This window comes from Cydia fagiglandana, chromosome 10 (assembly GCF_963556715.1).
Source record: "Cydia fagiglandana chromosome 10, ilCydFagi1.1, whole genome shotgun sequence".
NCBI lineage: Eukaryota > Metazoa > Arthropoda > Insecta > Lepidoptera > Tortricidae > Cydia > Cydia fagiglandana.
Window position 1 is genome coordinate 8,564,030 of NC_085941.1, and position 25,090 is coordinate 8,589,119.

The 25,090-nt window shown below is 36.8% G+C and overlaps 2 protein-coding genes across 2 annotated transcripts in view; both read right to left on the minus strand.

The window, feature by feature from the left end:
• Window positions 1-5,139: 5,139 nt before the first annotated feature.
• The window catches only part of LOC134668317 (Kv channel-interacting protein 1-like), a 252,474-nt gene continuing 232,523 nt past the window's right edge, over window positions 5,140-25,090 (minus strand). Inside the window, exons 4-6 of the mRNA XM_063525798.1 lie at window positions 6,338-6,411; window positions 5,697-5,909; window positions 5,140-5,341 (exon numbers count right to left, since the gene is read on the minus strand). Coding sequence (XP_063381868.1) covers window positions 5,231-5,341; window positions 5,697-5,909; window positions 6,338-6,411 — 398 coding nt within the window. The 3' untranslated portion in view covers window positions 5,140-5,230. The remainder of the gene's footprint in view (window positions 5,342-5,696; window positions 5,910-6,337; window positions 6,412-25,090) is intronic.
• LOC134668150 (small ubiquitin-related modifier 3) lies at window positions 8,541-10,844 on the minus strand. The gene is made up of 3 exons (XM_063525668.1): window positions 10,677-10,844; window positions 10,398-10,514; window positions 8,541-9,062 (listed from the first exon to the last, which is right to left on the minus strand). The coding sequence occupies exons 1-3, from the start codon at window positions 10,692-10,694 to the stop codon at window positions 8,925-8,927; spliced, it is 273 nt and encodes a 90-aa protein (XP_063381738.1). The 5' UTR covers window positions 10,695-10,844; the 3' UTR covers window positions 8,541-8,924.

Here is a 25,090-nt window from a genome sequence, read left to right on the forward strand (position 1 = left end):
GTAGACATTGTTTATACAAATGCCAGAATGCATAGCATAGCTTAATTTTACCATTTACATTATATGTTTCAACCATCTGCATACCTTTAAAAAAAATCGGACAATTAAGTTTTTATCTTATAGGTATGTGTTGTAACTCTACTAGAATAAACAAACAGGATTCTGTTTCTCTAGGTAATTTACTTTTATATTTCCCTGTAGTGTGAACTATTTTTGTGTTAATAAACGATTGTACAAAGTAATTTGGAATTTGTTTTTACGGATGAGGGTAAATATTAAAAAACAGATTAATTCACATTCATTTATTTTTCTATAAAATACACATAAAATTTGTAAATAAACAATTCAATATTCAAATATCTAACATTACAGATTTCATTTCTAAAATGTATCTCACACTGCCTTACTTATACGAATCAATTCAACGGTTCAATGATGCTGAAAAAAATGCAATGTAAATAGGATAGGATTACAAGATCAAACCATATGTTAATGAAAATATAGATTTTAACTATTAAAAACCTCTGTTCAACATATATGAAGACTATTAGGTCTATAACATATTATTGATATGTAGTATTTTTCGGCGTTTCTGACACACAACGAAATAGGTATGACCGTGAAATAATAACTCTAAATAATGACTCCCGAATATTAAGAGCAACATGTAGAGAGACGAATATACACCGGGCTTCTACTGTAGACTGTAAAACAAAATTATTCAGAACATTATTAGGTGACATACAGATATGACTTTAAATACAAGTGTCCTACGTTATAGGACGATACGATAGCAATAACTACGCTAAAGTAACTAACACCAATCGCTGGTTCTAGATTGAAAACTAAGGCAAACTTGTTACATTTTCTTAGTAGGCCTATGTTCTGAATACTGTTGCTATGATTTTTTCTGAATAGTCTCAATTCCTCAGTGACAAGTTGACAACGATTTTGTTAGCAATAAAATTTAAAATATGCTAGCTTTAACATAGACTTATTACACATCAACACATCATAATCGTAACATTTTTTCTTTTTCTTGGCTTTGGCACTTCAACTCTGAAGGGATCAGTGATAACAATACTATATTATAAAATATGCATACTAAAGGAATCTAATAACAAGTGGCATGTGCAAGCAAAAGTTTTGTTTTGTCGTAGCAATCAAAGTATTTGTTGCAAAAGAGAGCAAAGCTCGAGTCCTGAGCAAGCGAAATATACCAAAATTAAACTACTCGCTACGCTCGCGATTTCAAAGACACGAGAGTCAAAGTCACTTTGCTGCCGAATTTTAACAACATTAATATTCACCTCCACTCCACCTCACTATCACGAAAAAAAAAATTGTGAGTAGAAACTACTCAAAATTTGGGTTAAGGGGTCTACTGATTAACAGTCCGCCGGACGGTATCGGCCTGTCAGTTGTTCGGAACTGTCAAAATTTTGTTCTAACTGACAGGCCGTTACCGTCCGGCGGACTGTTAATCAGTGGGCCCCTTTACAAGCAGATTTCTTTCCATTGCTGCATTCTGCACAAGGATTTCATTTTATTACGTGGGGTGAAAATAATTGTTCCTAAAAGGTGATGGTAAGGGTGGTAATTAAGCTGTCACCTAGATTAAGAGCTTCTTATTAGCCATAAAACTAAATTGAGGTTGAGCTTAAATTCTAAATAAACTAAATCCGGCATGTGTATAAATCCAATGATTATGGTATTTATGGTACTTTCTGTATTATCTAGTTCCTAATAGGTATGCGTCTCGAGTTGAGATTCCACAAATAGAGCTCAGAGGGCCTACGGCGCGAGCGGATTCTAGGTCTATGGGGCCTACCGAGCAAATCGAAATTTCGTTAGGTATCTGCTTAATTCGGCCTAAATCGCAAACCTCGTAACTCCATTTCAAGGAAATCGGTAACTGCTACCTTGGACAACAATACTTATAGGTAGTCGCAAACCTCGTAACTCCCCCGGAGGAGTTACGAGGTTTGCGATTTAGGCCGACGTTATATATCTATCATTCTTGTATCTGATTATATAGAGGCAAATACGAAATTTCGATTTTCTCGGTAAACCGTGTCGTCCGCCATTCGAGTTCTTTTCGCATTTTATGCAGTTTGGAGAATGATATCTGTGATGATATTATATAAAAAAATCTGGCATTGTGTGATATAAGCATAGATGATTATACATAATTATAAGGGGTGCCCAGGTCATAGGGATACTTTTTAAGAGTAGTTATGAGACTTCAGAAAACAAAAAATAACATTAACTGGCCTGTCATTAGGTACTTGACTAGAATGAAAACGTTTACAATTGATTACTTGGAATAATTAGGTAAACTCTATCTAATAAATATCTAATTTTTAAATATCATAAGACTTTATTTGAATTCTTAACTATTATTTCTGTTTAAACTTAACAGGAGTTGAATTTCATGACGGCTTGTGGTATTAAACATAATAAAAGAAAGAAATAGGTATAAATAAAAAATACTTAAGGCTTTTTCAAATTGTCTATCATCAAATTGCCGTGTCCCAATGTTGGACACAACACCAACTTATAATATAATATAATAAAATATTCCTTAACAGAATGCCTCGTATTTTTTTGTAGGTACCTAATTCTAATGTCATTAGGCAAATGAATGGTACAAAAACAAAATGTTGGCATTACGTAGGTACCATGTTTTAAAAGTCGTCTGCCCTATTTTGGAAACATAACTTCGTAGCTATTTTATTAAGGAAGACGTACATAAACCACTTATCTATGTATGTAAGCTCGACCAATGTTTTACTTTTTTTATGTTCGAAAATATACACCGTGTTCACAGATCTATTTTAAAATGACGGCCATTCTGTTATATCTCTCATTTTAAATCAAAATACAATTATTTTTACAGTACTTTTTCATCACTTGTTAATCACATTATATCGTAATTTTTTATTTTAAGTATTTTAACTGCATAACATGCACACTCAGTTATTCTGATACAAGTTTTTAAATATGCATTCTAGTTATTTGGTTCCATTTAACATTCACTATGAAAATATACACATTAATTCTATAAGTACAATAATTTATATACATTAATATTTACATGTTTGATAATTTCATAGAAAATATTTCCCTTTCGTTTTTAAACAGGTGATGGTTCTGAAAATATTTCTTGCCCTCTGTAGGTAGGTAACCGAGATTTAAAATATTTTAGCTTTGGAATTGAAGGCTAAAAATGTCACAAAAATAATCAAATACATCTCAAATTATTGTCGCCACAAGAAAAGGCAAATAAATAAAGTACCAATGGTTTTTTTCTATTTTATGGCAGTGTTTGTGACCTGTTTTATAGTTAGAAATTATTTTTTTTACAGTACTTTTTCATCAGAATTTTAATTCGACATTCAGCGACAATATACTGTTTAGGCCATCTAGTGAGTAAGGTGTAAATTAATATTTAATCAATAGTCTACAAACAACACAGACACACATATTAATTAAGGATTGTAACATTTGTTTTAAATAACAGTCGATGTGATAAATATTTGAATGATGGGTAGATAGACTATGAAACATCTTAAACAGGTATTTAACGCTAAACACTATTAAAAATGGCCGGAACAATTTAAATAAGAGGGGAAGTAACGAGCGTTTTAGATATGACAGACTAAAGCCAACTATAGACGAAATGTTGCAATGTTTACAATACATAAATCTAATGAAATATATTACAATAGTATTAGAGAAATTTAGTTAAGAATTGAGATTGATAGTTGAAATAATGTTTGGACTTAGGTAATTGCAGTCACGAAATTGGGAATTCCTCTCGGGGAGAAAAATCTCAACCGCTATGTGATCACTTTATTCGCTGACTTTTTAAAGGCAATCTACAGTTTCGAATACAGAAGCTTTAAAGTAGGTAGACTAGGTAGCTAATATATATAAAGGAAATTACAGGTTGCCACCTTTCAGGCCCATCGTACTAATAATTTTCACGTAAGACACAATTACATAGGGTTTCGATACCTAATAAAGGTCCTATATAATATACCTATAAATCGCCTGAGTTTTCGTCGTCTGAACCGGTGGCACCCTACAAGTCCTATGAAAGACTTTACTTAATTTAAGTTGGTCAATATTTTTACCGAGGGCGCGCTATATCTAAAGTGTGCCCAACATTAAAACTTTAGGTATTGACAGACTAGGTATATTATTATTGAAATCTACATTATAAGATAAGCTGCGAATCTTGAAGCACGCTTAAATTGCAATTCTTGTGGAAAAGTACGCACGATAAGGTCCATTTTTATGAAATTGGCAATTGTATCTAGAAACATATATAGGTATATACCTACTATGCTCGTAATTGGCAACCAGATCGCTCTAACTTTGTAAGGGACATTGATATTGCCAGTATTGTAAAAAGAAGGCAAGGATAAAAGCCAAGTTGCTAATGATTCGTTAAATAGCATGTAAGTAATATTAGTTTTCCAGAAAAATAGTTTTCTACAGAAGAACATGTTAGTATTAAGAGTTATAAATGTTATAATCTTATGTCTGAACCATGCAAGACAAACAATGGCCAGCTTTCTAAGGCAATTCACAAGTGGCATCAATCACTGGTTCTTTAATTTCACGGAGGTTATAGTTTCAATATTGAAAATAAAAAAACGGCGGGAAATTAAAGCACCTAGCCTCAATTCTTAAACATCACATACAGATAGATCTAACTAGGTACCTTAATTAAAACATTGAGGGACAAGGTTTATTGAAGGCTTTCCGCGCGCCTTACACATAACATGACTGAATACTAGATCACAGTCAGACGAGTAATTTAAGACGAAAAGCGGATCCAAGAACTGTTACGCAAGTACCTTAAGGATTTCGCGTACCGGAGCTTAAATACAGTTTGTTGATGGCAACGCATCAGCTTCGGTATATATCCTTAAAAGCCTCGTCGCCCTTATGGCTCCTCTACACGATGGGCCAGCGCCGGCTACTCTAAGGGACGCAGCCATGCGGTAGAATGAGATAGCGATATCATTTGCTTCCTCTAACGCATACATGCGTCCCTTGGAGTGGCCGGCGTTGACCCATCGTGTAGAGGAGCCATTAGAGATTGAAGGATTATTTTCAAAGCCTAAGCCCCGAGTAGAAATGGGGCACTCAAAGGCCTTTGTCACGGGGCGGCCCGGCGGCGCGCGGCGTTGGAGGCGCCCGCGCCGTCAGATGGATGTCAGAAGGTGCTGTCGAACACGCCCATGGAGCGCGAGATGTCCTCGTCGCGCACGCAGCAGTCCAGGAATTCGTCCAATGTCACAACACCGTCGCGGTTTAGATCCATTTTCTGTAAAATGTTATCACGATGGGGTTATAAGACTATTTTCTCACATCTGTGATCGGTTAGTAAAGCCTTTAGGTACCTAGTATTAGCAAAGAGAATTTAGACTAATGGAATATTGTCAAAGCAAATTATGTAGTCAAAGTATTACATTTAGGTACTGCCATCTTTCGACACAAATGATTTTAGAACGCCATTTGACTTTGATCCTTATTTTTCCACAATGTCAAAAAGTATCGCCATCTACTCGACGGTGGGCCAAAGGTCATGCCATCTTGTCGAGCGATACTTTTACGAGTACTCTTTGACATTGTACCTAAATAAGGATCAAAGTCAAATGGCGTCTATAATTGGAACCCACCTGAAACAGTCTCTCCACCTTCTGCTGTACTATGTCATCCTCGACCGAGGGTTCCACCACTCGGCCCATCAGATCGTAGATGGCCGTCACTATGTCGGTCATCTCCTCTTTAGTGATGCAGCCGTCCCCGTTAATATCGTATAGGGAGAACGTCCATCGCAACTTCTCTTCTAAACTACCTCTTGAGAGCACGGATAGGCCCGTCACGAACTCCTGTAAGTAAGAAATAGAAATAGTTTATTCGTGGCAAAAATATACAGATGAAAAGAGAAACAAAAAAACAAACTAATACATAACATTACATGACACATAATATTAGCCACGGAATGGTCCCGACTCAGCATGGTGTTAGCTTGGATGGGCTAACACTGGTGTTCCGTCGGGGCCATAATTGGTATTAACTCTGAAACTAAGCGAATTTCAAAAAAGTTTATAGGACATTTTTGTCTCTAAATATGATCAGGAATACGCTGTTGAAATTATTCGGTTTCGTCATGTTACACCCTTAAGATGTGGCTACATTTGGAACTAACGTTAATTCATAGATGTGGCGATTGTCACATAGACAGTGGCGCCAATTTAACTGCAGCAGTTAAGTTCACAGAACTAACAAAACAAGTTATTTTTCTGACCGAACTTACCTCAAAACTTAACAAGCCACTTCTGTCTTGGTCCAGTGTGTTGAAAACGTAGTGGGCGTACTGTGCAGTGTTGGCTGAAAAGAAAAAAATACAATAAATCTAAATCACAAAATAGGCTGTTAAGACTGATTAATTTTTATTTTGTGATTCTGTAAATCGTAGTAAGATGTTTATTTTATTATATCGATTAGGTAGGTAGGTACTTTATAATAAATAATCAATCGGTACCTAATAAAAAATACAAATTAATATTTGTTAGTTTATTAATTTTACTATCCTAGTGCGTAATATGTAGCAGGTAATAGGGTACCTACTCTGTCGTTGTAAATAGGTACATACGAGATGACTTAATTCGTTATGAAGCTTTACTTTTGGGATACGTAATTAAGCAGGGACTATGGGTGAATTTTAATTTATTTGTACATTTCGCACACATTTTATGTCCCTAATTGTTTGTCTGCAATTCACCCATATTTCACCAATAATGACATCACCAGGTGGTCTGATCTATTACCGGCATTATTTACCACTTGAAGTTGTCCTTCTCACTTAAAACGTTGTGTTGTAGCTTGTTTCAATGTTAGCGTGTGTGGCATTTTTATAAGCACGAGAAACCTCGGTTGTATTTACTGCCTGACAACTAAAATTGTTCTTGAAGCTGTGGAGTTGGCCGGTGGTACCTAGTATTTTACAGGTGGCGCCAGCATAGGTTTTTACCTGTCAATCTTGCAAAGTACGCAATATATTTTTTAATTTTATGGCTTGGATGCAAGCCCACTAGCCAAATCTCATGGAACAAAACTAGATACAGGTGAAACCTATGCTGGCGCCATCTATACCTTTGACAGTTGCCAACCACATGGTAAAATTTCATTTTATTATGCAATTCATTGCCGATGACCACGCCCTAATGACGGCTAGTTGGTACTTGTTCTGATGACTCATCTAGTGCGTCACGTCATTACTTATGACCTCTCCAAACGTGACCGATAAACGAATGCGATTTGCAGTAACGTCTGTAGAAGCCTAAAACTACTTTTATTTATCAATTTGTCACAACCGACGGACGTGCAAGTTGCAGAAAATACAAAAATATTGTATTCGGAAATATCAAAAGAAATGAAATCATTATTTTGAAAACTTTCGTTCCTCATACAAAATTATTAGAAGTTTTGAAAATTAGTCCATGTCGAATGTTGGAAACTGGAAATATGTATATATAACTTGGTCAAGCAGATCTTGTCAGTAGAAAAAGGCGGCAAATTTGAAAAATGTAGGCGCGAAGGGATAGCGTCTCATAGAAAATTTGAATTTCGCGCCCTTTTCTACTGACAAGATTTGCTTGACCATCTATATCTATATTTACAATAGAATAGATTGCGTCTCTCTGTCACTCATAGGGAATGCAATCCCGCATGAGGAACTCAATCCCGGTATTCCGCGGGATTGCCATTTTAAGTCCCGCGGGATCCCGGTATTTGCGGGATCCCGCAAGTTAGTATACAATTTTACGAATTAGTACTAAATTTGAAGGTTGAAAACAAAAAGTAAACTAAAATTAGAAATAGTACATTTTGTATTAAAATAATACGGTATAATGACAGTAATCAAGAATTTAAGAACGTGTGTAAAGGCTTAATTAACGCGATTTTTTAAGTCCTGTACCAATCGTGGCACACACAATGTTTTTCATCACACCTGTGAGGAAAAAAGAGGGAAAACAATAAAAAATCTGCCTAATTTCGGACGTACCTACATAACAAAATTCCCTGGGTACAAATTTAAGATTTACGGACCGCGTCGCCTACGTAAAATAACACCTTTTACGAGCAAGTGTGATGAAATAAATAGACAAATTCGGGCAAAATGCTCTTCCGTGTCATTACCCCTTTCCTCCATAAAGGCATTTAGGCTCCGTGAAGAAATTTCGCCAGTAGGCACGTGCCCGAGCCTGTGTTCCTTGTAGTAACACGTAAGAACCACGTCGCTCTTCGATCCCGCAAATCCCGCGGGATCCCGCTTAATTTACGAGCGGGATTAATCCCGCAAATTGCATGCGGGATCCCGGTATTTCGGGATCCTGGTATCCCGGTATTGCATTCCCTAGTCACTCACAATATGTTGAGCGCAATGTTAAGAATACATATAGACCGCATTTAGTAGGTACATAGGTAAACAGTTGGTACTGAATAAAACACTAAAACAAATTCTTACATTTACTTTATTTCAAATAGGTTATAGACCTGATACTTGTTATGGACACAAATCCAATAAATTACACATACAGAACTCCTTGACGCTTTAGTGCCTTGCAATCAAAAAATATTGGCCTATTATGTAGAGACGAACTAAAACTTATCACATGGAATATCGAAGTTACCTACCGTTGGTTTACCTTATCCATCTTAATTAAAGCGATAACTTCACAGAGAATCCCGCACAAAAAGTTCGGTAAAAGAATTGTGTAATACCAAATTTTCGTCATACAGATACAAATGATGTTATTAAAAATAAACTTAATGTTAGGTTTGAGAAGGGTACACCGTGACGTTCTTCCGACGGAGATGGAAAGTCCTTAAGTAGCTAATTACACTAGGCTCCCGCCAGTCTGCTGCTGATAAACCTCTATTGTGTCGCCCTCCTCCATCTCCAGTGACGTTGGTGTGTCGTTCTCGTTGATTGGCTGCCCGTCAAATCTGAACCGCACCACTTGCATTGATAATCCCTGTAAAAAACATTTGATTTTAGAAATGATGGAATTCAATTTTACAACATAACCTATTGCTAAGCCAGATTCAGTGGGACACTGAGCCAAGACCCAGCCTTAGAATATCGGAGGCCCTGACAGAATAGGAATAATGTTTAATGTTGGAGACTCCACAGAAGCTCAGACAAGCCTCAATGCTAGATTTTGATACCATATTTATGTTTACAGCCTCTTATTTTCTATAACAGGGGTCTCCAACACCGAGGTTAATTGGTGCAGATCAAAACTTGACCTTTTGCTGTAACTATTTCCATCACAGGTTATATATTTCCAGCCACATTACAGCCCTGTGAGGTGACCATGATATGACTTTACTTTTCTACTATCATGTAGCTCTCTCAGCAATTTTCCATTATTAGAAATGGGAAAAGTGAAAGTTAAATAAGTATTCCACTATTTTCACAACCTCAAAAAAGTACACCAACAGTTTCTGAACACATTGGAAATCAAATGTAGGGTTTACTAATTACAATGTGAACTCGCACAAAAAAAAAGAAATAAAAATGGATTTATGCCCCAATGCAGAACCAAAATAAATATCTGTGGTGCATCGCTATAGTCTTAGATGAATTCAATAATATTTACAACATTTAAGATCGGAAACTCACATCAATTTGTGTTATTCCACTTACTACGAACTGAACTTAAAGGTTCATTTTATAAAAACAATTTAATTTTTCACTACTTAGGAATTAAACCATACCCACAAATTGGCTTGGGCATTTTTGCATTACAATAACAACTACCATTTGGGGTCTAAAAAGAAACTATTCTTTGGCTAATAGGTGTATCAAGATTACCGCTCGAGTATATACATACTCTCTTCCGATGATACCACAGAAAGAGCATTTATTCAGTGGAAGCATAACCTATGACTCGCATAAGCTTTTACAGCTAAGGCACATTGTTTATGTAGCTTTGCCATTATTATTAAATATATTTATCTAATATTTTAAAATCTGTGTACTTTTGTCCTATAATATTATTTATTATACCAAGAATATTATTAAGAGGATAATCAAACGAAATAAAGACGTTTTCAATGGAATTCTAGGTAAATTCTGTCAATATTTTGGTGATCACAATAAAAGTAAAAAGACTATCAGGATATTATGTTAAGTAAAAGTATAGTAGATTAATATTGAAAAGCTCAATCAAGGTAAAGTAAGGTTAAAGTTCACTGTAAGCTGGCTGTGAGACCTTAAACCTCCTTTCTAGGAATCATGAAACTAATGTTTGCAGTTTTAACTTCGACGCTTACGAGTATAAAAAAATAGTAATTATTGTACTTACTGCTCTATCACAGTACGCATTCATCAACTTCCTCAGGGGAGTGTGTTTTTTGATTTTGAACTGGACAATAGCATTATCCTGACCTAGCACTTTCAAGTTGATGTGTTCGCTTTCTCCCTGAAAATGATAAAATGAGACGCATTTAATAGTTGAAATGGTTTTTCTAGATAACAAGATCATGGGAAATGTTGAGATAACCACATTTTACAAAGAACGCCATGTCGGTGAAATTAAGTTATAGCAAGTGAATAATATCTGATAATACAACTGGTTACATACCTTTTTCTCGTCAGCCATTTTAGGATCCAAGTATAATTCAGAACTATTAACACTAAACTGAAGAATGCAAAGCAACTTCAAAGATTATAGCACAATAGACGCACTACTGACAGATTTTCCGATCCGGTGGCGTGGTGGCAATGGCGGCGGAGTGGCTTGGAAAGGACACAGTGCTACCAACACATGCGCAGTAATAACGGCGCAAATGGCGGGCAAAATAGTCGCGACCCGGCCCAGCGTAAAAAAATGTCGAATGTCGATGTTGCGTTACATTTAAATAAAATAAAATTAGGTACATTATCACATTTTTTAAACGTTATAATATGTATCTATTTATATAGTGGTCTGATAAACTGAAAGTCATGTGTATTTTTTCTATACTTGACTTACACATAATTATTTTTTTCCTTGTAAACAATTTAAACTCATATGCAATTAATTGCATGTTAATATGCAATAATAAATTTAAGGATTTTTTTTTATAAATTATACATAATATAAAACTAAATCAATATAGATTTCATGCCAAGAATAGATTAATATAAAATCCTGAAATTTTTACACAAATTTAATCAATAAATTCTATAAATAGAAATGATTTCACCATATCCTTTTTTTACAGCATGGCCAACCGTAAGCAGAAAATCGATATCCGCGTCTGCTTAGTGATGTGCTCCATCGATACACACCTAGCCCGGAAGTTGATAGGGATGCGAAAAGTCGATATCAGCTTTGCGTTCCGTTTCACAAATGTTACGGTTACGCATATAAAAATTTAATATCAATGTAATAAAATGTAAACTTCAAGATATTATTATCCAACCACGGAAAGGGTTATGATTTTACTTATAGGGATACAATCTATATAATTATAATATATATATATATATGTACTAGTAATAAGTGGTATCCAGACGGGACTGATCAAATTGGTTGAATTGATCAGAAATGAAATTGGCGTCAATCTCCAATTTTAGATTTACGGTGATATTAGAGCCCACTAAAATGAAAAAAATGCGCCAGAACGAAAATACTGGCCTCATCAATTGGTATTCTTGCGTGCGCACCTAATTTTATCGGTAATGTCGGTCATTATCGGCGAGCCAAATTGGTATTTGCGTTCGCACCTACTGATTCGATCGGGCAATTCAATCAGATTGGCGAAAAGTGGACTAATCTGGATACGTCTATAGGCTACATTTTTAAAGGACGTAATACAGTACCTACCTTGACCTTGCGTCCCACCCATAAGTGAGAGCGAGATAGAGATAAGTATCTGTTTCTCGCTTTCACTTATGGGTGTCGCATCAAGGTCGCGGTGCGGTGCGATAATGTGTTACCACTTTAAGCGACGTTTAATGAGAAGGAGGCATGGATGGATGGAGGTAGTTTTTTATTAACTAAACCATAGTCAGATTTTCTATGCTATCAAGAACCTATTTTATTATAAAAATTCGATGAAGGTGGTCGGCAACCAAATTATATTGACTTTTGCAAGTGTTAATTTAGACGTCACTCTTCTATGAAATTATGCCGTTGAAAATAACACTTGCACAGTCTATGCTATCAAAATCGCTGCAGGGTTATATTGGTCTGACTCTAATAGTTTTCGAACATGGCGTTACATTGTTTCGCACCCCGACTAAAGGTCAGGACGGAAGCTTGGTTGCAGGCCGTGTAGCACGGGCTTAACAGGATTCGAACGTACACTGTGTTATAATTTAGTTAGCCCCAAAGATCCACACTTGCGATCGGGCCCATGTCGGGTCGGGCCCGAGTAAGCGGGTTTCTGTTTCACCAAATATCAGCACATCGTTAACAATATTTGAAATGTAAAAAATAGTTCAAATGCAAAAATATCAAACATTGAACATTTTTGACAGTTTTTTAGACAAAGTATTTTTACAAAACTATGGTGCTACCAAGGCTCAGAACCGGTTTTTTCTTCATACAAAAAATACCGGTATTATTACTGTGATGAATCAAAGTCCTTCGTACAATCAATTACCTTTATTTTACTCTAAGTTCTTACTTAAACACTTTCGACATTCTTAATTTAACAAGCAGTAAGCCTTCTTACTCAATGTTACCGGTTCAAGCGCCAGAGCGAGAATGCCCCTTCCATCCCATGGTAAGTTACATTTATACTTTTTCATCATTTGAATTGGCGGGTAGGAGAGAAGGGTCATTTTCGCGACTACCGACAGATTAATTAACAAATATTCGGGTAAACAATAATCAGATTTCTAATCACTACCCACTGAATGCCATAAGTTTAACATAACTCACATAAAATAATCATAATTTATTCTTGAAATCTTATGAAATATCACACTCGGCCATCCGACTGCGTGCGACCTCCGGTGCACGATCAACAATAATATCACACTCGGCCGTGTTGCACAATGCCTTTTCAATCCTATTATAGTTAGTCTGTTTATACAATACCAGTACTCTTCATTGTACACCAAAATACAATAAAATAATACAAAGAATTACAGCAACTCTAGTAGAGGTAAACTTCAAGTTATTTAATTTACTCATGGTATCAGGTATTGCAGATGGAAACTGTATTCATTCTTCAAACTAGTATTGCTGTTACATAAAAAAGGGATGCCTATTTAAATACCTAATGATCATGTTAATGTTCACGAAATACATCGTCCACACTGTCAACCCCATACGATTTGTTAATTTAGCTAATTACACGCAGGATTGCAGACATTATTATCGGCTCGTACTTATAGAATAAGCCCACATTTTATTGCATTGATTTTAGCACTGTAACATACTTCTTTTCAATTAAGTTCTACTTATAACAAACATGGTACGAGCAATACAATTTAGCCTGATATATCAGAATAAGAAGAAAGACAACTACCGCAGCATAGGCAATAATAACTGACATCAATAATCAAAATTTTTGACCTTTTATGGTAAATGTAGGAGCTGTTAATGGGAAGCTACGTAATTACATTAATGGCTTAATCAGGTTTGTAATTAACAGTTACAATTATCTAATGTTTTCTCTCTGAAATCAAACTTTTTTTTTTAATTACAATACTAGTTACATGCTTGATGACGTCCTCCACTGTAGGTCCTTCTTGAGCGTCGCCTTGACTCCCGCGGTCCTTCTTCGTACGGGTCATCTGAGCTAGGCCCTCGTCGTCAGCGCCTGCTGTGGTGACGACATCCGTCTGTCTTCAGGCCCCTCACGCTCGGCTGTCGCAGTCCACAGCGTCCTCTGTGGTAGACCGTCGCTGACCTCCAGCGTCTACCGCGACTCTGCATCAGTCTTGCACGTGACGGCAGTCTAGGTGATCTCGGGGTGTCAATATCGGAATCCATTTTACCCTGTAATTAATTTTCAGTGCGCTGCATGATTGGTCGTTAAACTTTCTTTCACCCTACACCAGCATACCAATGCTTTTTCCTGTTTGAACTCTTTAAACTCAAGATAAACTCTTTAAACTCAAGATAAACTCTTTAAACTCAAGATAAACTCTTTAAACTCAAGCTCGTATTAAACTCAAACTCGTATTAAACTCAAACTCGTATTAAACTCAAACTCGTATTAAACTCAAACTCGTATTAAACTCAAACTCGTATTAAACTCAAACTCGTATTAAACTAAAACTCGTATTAAACTCAAACTCGTATTAAACTCAAACTCGTATTAAACTCAAACTCGTATTAAACTCGTATTAAACTCAAAACTCAAACTCGTATTAAACTCAAACTCGTATTAATCTCAAATTCGTATTAATCTCAAACTCGTATTAATCTCAAACTCGTATTAATCTCAAACTCGTATTAATCTCAAACTCGTATTAATCTCAAACTCGTATTAATCTCAAACTCGTATTAATCTCAAACTCGTATTAATCTCAAACTCGTATTAATCTCAAACTCGTATTAAACTCCTCAGATCCTGACTCTTACACTCGACTGTAACGGCAAACTCGTACTAAATAACACATCTATGGACTCTCTGGTAGCACACTACATGGCCACACTCATACGAGTCAATAGCACACCTACATGGCTGTAGACTCTAGCAGCCCACTACATGGCGTAGACTCTAGCAGCACACCTACATGGCCGCACTCATAAACAGCTAACCTACATGGCTGTGTACTCTAGCAGCACACCTACATGGCCGCACTCATAAACAGCACACCTACATGGCTGTATACTCTAGCAGCACACCTACATGGCCGCACTCATAAACAGCACACCTACATGGCTGTGTACTCTAGCAGCACACCTACATGGCCGCACTCATAAACAGCACACCTACATGGCTGTATACTCTAGCAGCACACCTACATGGCCGCACTCATAAACAGCACGCCTACATGGCTGTATACTCTAGCAGCACACCTACATGGCCGCACTCATAAACAGCACACCTACATGGCTGTATACTCTAGCAGCACACCTACATGGCCGCACTCATAAACAGCACACCTACATGGCTGTATACTCTAATAGCAGCACACCTACATGGCCGCACTCATATACTCTAGCAGCACACCTACATGGCCGCACTCATAAACAGCACACCTACATGGCTGTATACTCTAGCAGCACACCTACATGGCCGCACTCATAAACAGCACACCTACATGGCTGTATACTCTAGCAGCACACCTACATGGCCGCACTCATAAACAACACACCTACATGACTGTATACTCTAGCAGCACACCTACATGGCCGCACTCATAAACAGCACACCTACATGGCTGTATACTCTAGCAGCACACCTACATGGCCGCACTCATAAACTGCACACCTACATGGCTGTATACTCTAGCAGCACACCTACATGGCCGCACTCATAAACAGCACACCTATATGGCTGTATACTCTAGCAGCACACCTACATGGCCGCACTCATAAACAGCACACCTACATGGCTGTATACTCTAGCAGCACACCTACACGGCCGCACTCATAAACAACACACCTACATGGCTGTATACTCTAGCAGCACACCTACATGGCCGCACTCATATACTCTAGCAGCACACCTACATGGCCGCACTCATAAACAGCACACCTACATGGCTGTATACTCTAGCAGCACACCTACATGGCCGCACTCATAAACAGCACACCTACATGGCTGTATACTCTAGCAGCACACCTACATGGCCGCACGCAAACTGCACACCTATATGGCTGTATACTCTAGCAGCTCACCTACATGGCCGCACTCATAAACAGCACACCTAGGTACATGGCTGTAAACATTAGACCCGGTTATATGATACCACCTACATGATATCATAGACAACTAGAACCATTAGAGTCTGACTATAGTACACCACCTACATGGTGACTAACTACTTACTAACTACACTTTTACCCACATACATAGGTAACTAAACATTAGACCCGGTTATATGATACCACCTACATGGTATCATAGACAACTGCAACCATTAGAGTCTGACTATAGTACACCACCTACATGGTGACTAACTACTTGCTAACTACACTTTTACCCACATACTTAGGTAACTAAACATTAGACCTGGTTATAAGCATGATACCACCTACATGATATCTTACCTAATAACATAGTCCGCATACATACATAGATAACCAGAAACATTAGGGGTCCGACTATAGTACACCATCTACATGGTGACTATAGCTACGCCTCTACCTATCTACATATGCAACTGCAACATGATCTGGTTAAAATATATATATATATATTCATTTCAAAACTAATCAGAGCAGTTTATCAAGCATGACTTGATATTGGATAATTTAGCTCATACTAAACATACTATTTAATGGATTAGGTTCAGTATTCGAAACTCAAACATAGGATGTAAATATATGTAAACACTTTCATTTAACGACAATACGTATTTCAAATAAATCTGCATATCAACCGAGAACTTCTGCATGTCTTCACAATATGGGCATACTAAAATTTAAAACCTCTCTCAGTTAAATAACATTGCTCCTTTTTATAGGCCACCAAACGAAGGAAAAACAGGGGAAATAATTCGTGTATGAGCGAATTTTGGCATAGTTGTAGGTCAAGGTGCCTTACACAACATACTGAAAGTACTGGTTGAGGGGGGGTGTGCTAACGGGTGGAGGGGGGTTTAAAGGTCCCTTTTTTTAGGTTTTCGTACATAACTCGTAAACGGTGGCTCATAGCAAAAAATTTTCTTATACATAAGTAATCTATATAAAATTGCCTACAAGAAAGATTCCGTACACTTTTTTGCTAGGATCAATATTCAAGAAGATATCAACACGGGAACGTTAATTAAAATCAATTTTGTGGTCTGTTTTTTATATTTTCGTATAGAACTCGTAAAGAGTGGCCAATAGCAAAAAATGTTCTGAAACGTAAATAATCTACACAAAATTTCCTACAAAAAAAATATAGTACACATTTCGCAAAGATCAATATTTAAAAAGTTACTAAAGAAGGAATATTATTTATAATCAGTTCTAAGGTTCATTTATTTTTAGTTGTTCGTAAATAACTCGTAAACGGTAGCTCATAGCAGAAAATGTTCTACAACACAAATAATCTACATACAATTTGCTACAAAAAATATATTGAATACTTTTCACTAGGCTCAATATTCAAAAAGTTACTAAGCGAGAAAGTTAATTATAATCAATTTTAAAGTATCTTTTTAGTTTTTCATAAACAACTGGTAAACGGTAGCCCATATCAAAAAATGTTCTTTTACATAAATAATCTACATAAAATTTCCTATAAAAAATATATGAAATATTTTTCTCTGGGACTAATATTTTAAAAAATATAAAAGGGGGAATGTTAATTACAATCACTTCGCAGGTCCCTTTTTTTGCTTTTTCATAAATAACTAGTAAACGGTTGCCCATTGCAAAAAAAACGTTATACTTAAATAATTGTGATAAAATTCTCTACAAAAAATATTATTTATACTTTTTCGCTAGGATCAATATTTCATGAGATATTAAAGGGGGAAATTTAATTTTAATCAATTTGCCGGTTTTTTTTTAGTTTTTCGTAAATAACTTGTATAGCAAAAATTGTTCTTATACATAAATAATTAACATAAAATTGCCTACAAGAAAGATCTAGTACACTTTTTCGCTAGGATCAATATTTAAAAAGATACTAAAGAGAGAAATTTAATTATAATCAATCTACACATAATAGTAACTTTATTTTTAAGATTGGGACGTATAGTTCTATAAATAAAATGTCTAATTATCTTCTAAAACTACAAAATCATCATCATCATCATTGCTGACGGTGATTTCGATGGGGGCCCCGTTAGTGCATGAGCCAGAGCATACACCGCAGACACTGGAGCACGAAATTCCTGCTTTCCGGCAGCTGCATTGCGCCCCACACCCGGTCGTGCATCGGCAAAATATGATGTTGAGAATGGAGTCAGGTGCCACTGGGTCGTTGGTTGTGACCCTTTTGACGTTTCCTGCAGTAGTGAAGTCGACAGTAGCATTATTGCAACGCGACATTAATGCCGACTGCATTACTGCCGCAATTGTCAAAATCAATGTTGCTTAGTAGATATTTGCTATTTGCGACAGTAATGCAGTCGACAGTAATGTCGCACTGCAATACTACTGCATTACTGCCCGAAAAATTACCTTTTCGACTTTTCCTGAACTAGTGCAGTCGACTGTAACACTATTACAGCGCAAATGTCAAAATCAATGTTGCTGCGCGATTTTCGTCATTTGCGACAGTAATGCGGTTGGCAGTAATGTCCCGGTGGAATACTGTAGCAGTAATGCTGGCGTAGTCTGAATCCAAACGGTACCTTAAGGCTGATATGAAAGATGTAGTAGTAGAAATTTTCGCTGTCTTCGGGTAAGTCTCGGTAGCTCAGTTGGCTTGGCAGAACAATGGGTTGGTTCCAGAGTGTATATAATCTTTTTTGTATGAAATTTTATGTAGATTATTTATGTTCATGAATATTTTTTTGTTATGGGCCACCGTTTACGAGAGGGAGCATAAAATTGATTATAACTAACTTACCGGCTTTAATATCTTTTTTACTATTGATCCTAGCGAAAAAGTGTACGGAATCTTTCTTGTAGGCAATTTTATGTAGATCACTTATGTATAAGAACATTTTTTGGTATGAGCCACCGTTTACGAGTTATTTACGAAAAACTAAAAAAAGGGACCTTTAAACCCCCCTCCACCCGTTAGCACACCCCCCACCCACCAGTACTTTGAGTATGTTGTGTAAGGCACCTTGACCTACAACTATGCCAAAATTCGCTCATACACGAATTATTTCCCCTGTGTGGCTGTTTTTGGTCTTCATTTGGTGGCCTATTAATGACAATAAACGTACTTGCCTTTAATGGTACACATACAGTACATGTTTGTATTTTAATTGTTAACGGATTCATTAAATATTTATCCAAGTCGTATTCATTGTATTCATCTTTGCTTGACATTAATATTACCCAAAAATAAAAATAGCATACTACTGCACTGTATACACTAATCGTAACATGACTCTTTTAATTTACTTCAACTTGACCATGATCGCGTATCTGCATATTATTTAATCAGGTTTTAAGATTATAAGCATTACACAACTTAAAACTTACTACCATGACGTCAGAGCATATAAAATATGTATATGTAGATATACTAGGTACTCACACGTTCTGGTCCTTTTATGGGCGCAGTTTATTACCACTTCTGGCTTGTGATGAATCAAAGTCCTTCGTACAATCAATTACCTTTATTTTACTCTAAGTTCTTACTTAAACACTTTCGACATTCTTAATTTAACAAGCAGTAAGCCTTCTTACTCAATGTTACCGGTTCAAGCGCCAGAGCGAGAATGCCCCTTCCATCCCATGGTAAGTTACATTTATACTTTTTCATCATTTGAATTGGCGGGTAGGAGAGAAGGGTCATTTTCGCGACTACCGACAGATTAATTAACAAATATTCGGGTAAACAATAATCAGATTTCTAATCACTACCCACCCACTGAATGCCATAAGTTTAACATAACTCACATAAAATAATCATAATTTATTCTTGAAATCTTATGAAATATCACATTACGTTCTTTTTCGTTCTTTGGTTTATTATTTAATTTTTAATCTAATAATACGAAGTTGTTAACTAAATACATGATTCAGTCCTACGTTAAGAGCATTAAATAATTTAAAATATTGGGCTATTTCGGGTTTTAGAAAAAAACCGGTTCCGAGCCCTGGGTGCTACTTTACCCCACTAGTGCGATAATGAGCACATACATAATGTCGAAAACGTAGAGTCTGTTCGGAAAGAGAAGAGTCGTGGAATGTATTGGGCCCTATATATTCCACGACTTTTCTTTTTCTGCACAAACTATATTAACGTTGTACGATTGGGGAGGTTGCCGTTAAATGTTTTTGTAATAAAAACTCGTCAAACACATCGGTTACTCGATAATCTATTTCCGAAAAAGAAAATACGTAAAACCTGACTCACAAAGTCGTAAATTAAAATTTTCGCGCGCATGGAGGTAACGACTTTTGTTCCGGTTTTGCGCGGCCGTTCATTCCATTAAGGTTAGTGTTGTACAAACAAATCCGGGATTTGTGGCCAGTCAGGAGAGAGTGTGCAGTGCACCGCGCTGATAAAGTTCAATTCAACCGATCACCGTTGTATATAATTCGGGCAGGCGATAGCTTTTTGTTTATTAATAATGACTAGCTAAGCTTTTATCTGGCGTTTTTATTTAATTATCGTCAACGATCGTACATTTTCCAGCATTTTTGGTGCAGCAGAGTGGTGTTAACGATTGGTATTAATTTCAACTGAAATGGTAAATTAAGGTTAATAGTAACGTAATTAACGCTAATTAATCATTAGGGTTGAAATTATTTATACCGTATTCCGTTAACACCACTCCGCTTCATCAAAAATGCTGGAAAATGTACGATGTCTGATTAATTGATTATTGACATTATCGTTTATGTTATGTACCTACTTGCAGAACTAATATTAGATACCAATAGCTTTGCGGCATTCTTAATCTTGTGCGAGTAATACGCGAGTAGAGTTCTACCTAAAGGTTGTTAGAGCGAGGTAAACATCGCTTACAGGTTATACCAAAGAGAATATGGTTATACAAACTGATGGCGTCTCATTAGCAAGCTCTCAGTTCCATTATTTTTCGGAATTCTATTAACACACTTTATTTCTACACAGCTAAATTCATTTTAGCATGATGATAGCTATTTATTTTATCTAGACGTTGAAATAGGAACGTTTCCTTTAATTTAGTCGCAAATTTGTTGACTTCCGAGCCAATTATTCCGCTAGCTTAACTTTGGCCCGCCCAGTTACTACTGTGTGGTTGCTCAGACTAGACGCGCCTGCCAATTTTACAGAGCAACAAGTGATAATTTAGAGTAGAGTCTCGTTTACCTATTCCGATTCTGAAGTTCTGACTCTGACACTATCATAATAATGATACTTTTAGTAATGACATTAAAATAGACAGAGTACCTACTGATTGGAATAAATTGATCGTGACCGATCAAATCAATTCGCAAATATTCCTACCAATTTTCGCAACCGCAGCCTAGGTCGTCTAGATAAGTCCGTTGGCAACTTGGCACCTCTGAACCTCTCTCCTATAAATATGGCGACTTATTTATTGTACGTGTGGACTATGATATTTTATATGCGTGTGGATGCTAGAGGAGACTGAAACCAATTTTATTTCTGATCAAATTGGCAATTTGATTGGCCCTGTGGATTGACCTTTAGGTACTTATGTCATAAAGCCTTGTAAATCTACGGCATGCAGTGCGGTTGCGGTGAAGCTGATTGCATTGACACTTGCTGACTTGCTCCCTGTAACGTAAATGCTGCATCCCGTAGATAGGAGAATGTGATCATCGCGCGAACCCGCAAACGGGCTTCATAGTATAGAGTTACACCAAGAAGTCTGCAGCGATATTGATAGCAGTGCAAGTGTTATTTATAGTTACGTCATAATTTCATAGAAGTTTGACGTTTAAAATAACGCTTGCACTGCCTGGGCTATCAAAATCGCTGCAGACTTTTTTGGTCTAACTGTACCTACTATACATTTAGATAGGTATTTTCGTTTCGTTGACATATATATTAGTATTATGTTCAATGCTATGTTTCTCAAAATGATTATATGCTGATATAAATATAAGTATTTCAGAACTTTGAGGTAATATAGCGAAAGCTGCTTTTCTTTTTAAACTTTTGTAATTTGCAACGTGATTCCAATTCAAAGTTTGAAGTTTTAAGTAGGAAGGTTGAGTAACTTTGTCTTTTCCTAAGAGGATTGGATTTTTTTATAACATGCTTATAAAGGTGGTTACCTTAACAAGTAGGCTCTCAAATTGCCAACGGGCCCAACGGCAATAGGGTGGTTTTGGCTTAAGCTGACGATAGTACGTGCCACCATGTTCAGCGGTACTGGCTTTGGTATGATATCCGGCTCTTGATGCATAGGCTAAACTAATGTACCTTCATACTTGTTTCTTTTCTGTACCCTATCTGGGAGCACGGTAGTGCCCCCGCCAAGTCGAGCCAAACAAAGAGGCACGGCCGTACCATCCTTTTCTCGAAGCAATTCAGGCCATTATATTTACGTAACCAGTGGGCATACGTAGGTACGAATCTACAAGTGCGACACAGAGAGGCAACACGTCGAACGTGGTTCGCGGTAGGCCCGCAAAATAGCAGAAATGATGGCAGTTTTTAAAAATTAAGCTGACATGTTTGGTCTGGCAGCTTTTCCATATAAAATCATCAAGTCGGGTGGGCTGTACATAATATGCATTTCATTCTGCCAATATATGTATGCAGCTCGCTCAGGTTAATTTTACATGAAAATTGAGCTTCAATATGATTGATTATCAATATATAATTGTTTATTATATTTCCACATAATTAGGAATTTCCTTTAGAAGATAAGTACGAATAAGGCAAGGTTGCCTGATTATACACTTTTAAAATGTACTGTAATTAATTATAGTTCTCAAACTAGTTAGGTAAGTTTTTGTGTGAAGCAAAAATAAATAAGTAAGTACCTACTAAAAATACGTCTAGCGCCCAAATAACCCTACTTAGCATTACATTACACAGCACATAAACCTTAAAAAGATTCCTGGCAGTTTCAGCCGGCGGCCTTATTCTCGAACATGTACATGTCGAAAAATATAATGCTACAAAGCCACGCTTGTGACTTTGCTTACTAAAAAACAGCCTGTATCATTTTGCCATCCTTCCATAAGTACGCGAGAGACACTACTAAGTGATGTCAAAATAAAATCATGGTGAGATTTAAATTCAGTTGGAATATGCCTCATCTTTTATTTGTTAATTTTGATGGTCAAATTGTCAAACCTTAAGCGTTTAAGTAAGCGGGACGCAAGTGGCGATCATGCATTAGGCTAGACTGATGGTTTCAAGATGGAAACCATAGGAGGACGGTACTGCACGATCGGTCGTTGGGAATTCTTGGGGGAGGTCTTTGCCCAGATGTGAATACGTTATCCGGCTGATACGAATGATTGGTTTAGAGTTTAGAAACATTCGGAGCTAAGGGGCGCAGCATGATACTATATATTTATACCATTGGCAGTTTCTGAATACGGCCCTGGGTCCCGCTAACGTTCTCGAGGGATGCATCTCATTATGACGTCACTAGCGGTTGGCAACGCTGCAGAGGAATTGTCTTGCGAACTAGGAAATTCGAAAATCTAGAGTTCTGGGGGCCAAGCCAACATGCCCATCGGTTACGTAATATCCCGAGGGTAGACTTTGTTGTTTGAAGACGTTACAACACAATAGATAAACGACCGTTGGCTGAACTATCAACGTGCGGAAATTAGGAGACTCCAGTGGCCTATTTTATAAAGCTACAAATTACAATTTACAAGCGGAAGTCTCGTTCTAACACATATATAGGGTTAGAAAGAGACTTCCGCTTGTAAATTGTAACTTGTAGCTTTATAAAATAGGCCACAGCAATATCTCAAACTGATACCATATCTACTATCTACACGAAACTGCCTTACTCGAAGCTATTACTTTATTGGGTAGCTAATGTTACATTGTAACGACTGATGAATGCCACGGAAGGTTACTTGTGCGTGTATTGTAGCGTCTAATAATTATAATAGTAAGTAGGTATTATAATTTGGTTCAACTCTACTTGTTTTGCTTTTTGGCATCGAACGATTGATAATATTTTTTGAAATACATAAGTTATTATAATATCACACATAATATCTTTATGATCTTGCAATTTTGTCTATGTTAGGTACTAGCGAACATGAACCCCATATCCAAATTTAAACCCATTCGAAGTTATAAAAATACGAAATGTTGAAAGTAGGCCAATTTTAAGAACTTTAAGAATTTTAAGGGCCTTCTTTGGCGCAGTACCTTAGTATTTTAAATGTTTTATTTTTCTTTCGTAAATGTTGTGCTACGACTTCTGTATCCAGAAAGATACACCAGTAACTGCCTTTGACAGATTTAAATCTGAACGAAAGCCCCTAACGAGCTCGAACCGACAATCGCCGCTAAACTGGATAATCGAATTAAACAATCCCGTCTGACAATTCAATCTAATATTTTAGTTGGACAGGCTGTCGTTAAATTAGACACTGAATTAATTGTGCCGAGTATCTGAATACGAATAATAGTATTATTAAATTGAATTAACGATAACCGGACCAAGAAGAATAAATAAGTAGTTACAATGTAGGTATGTAGCATAGCACTTTGAAATCTCTGGGTCAGAAATAGGGATTGCAATCCGGTCCGGCGGATCCGGTAATCCGGCCGGATCCGGCACATTTTTCATGATACCGGATCCGGCAAAATTCACCGGATCCGGTCCCGGATCCGGTAAAGTGAAATAAAGCGCTAAAATATAAAATAACAGCTTAAAACACTGCTAAAATTTAAAAGTTCTCGCCAGTATTCGAATTTTCTCGCTCGCAAACAACAACACAACAACTTGTTTGTTAGTTGACGCCAGTCTTCTAGCCGACGAAATATGTGTCGTGAGATTTCCGTGCACCGTAAGTACTGGATTGGTTTATATTCGATTTATTGTGTTGTTACATTGTAATTTAATGTACATGTTCTTTCGTTTTATTTTGTACAAACCATTTTAGCCCACTTATAATAAGTGTTACCTGCATTTAAAATATAATGAATAAATATTTATAAAATTAAATAGAGAAATATATGTTGACTTTTGACGACCGGTCTGACCTAGCCAGTGGGTAGTGATCCTGCCTGTGGAGCCGCGATCCTGGGTTTTGAATCCCGGTAAGGACAATTATTTGTGTGATGAGCACAGATATTTGTTCCTGAGTCATGGTTGCTTTCT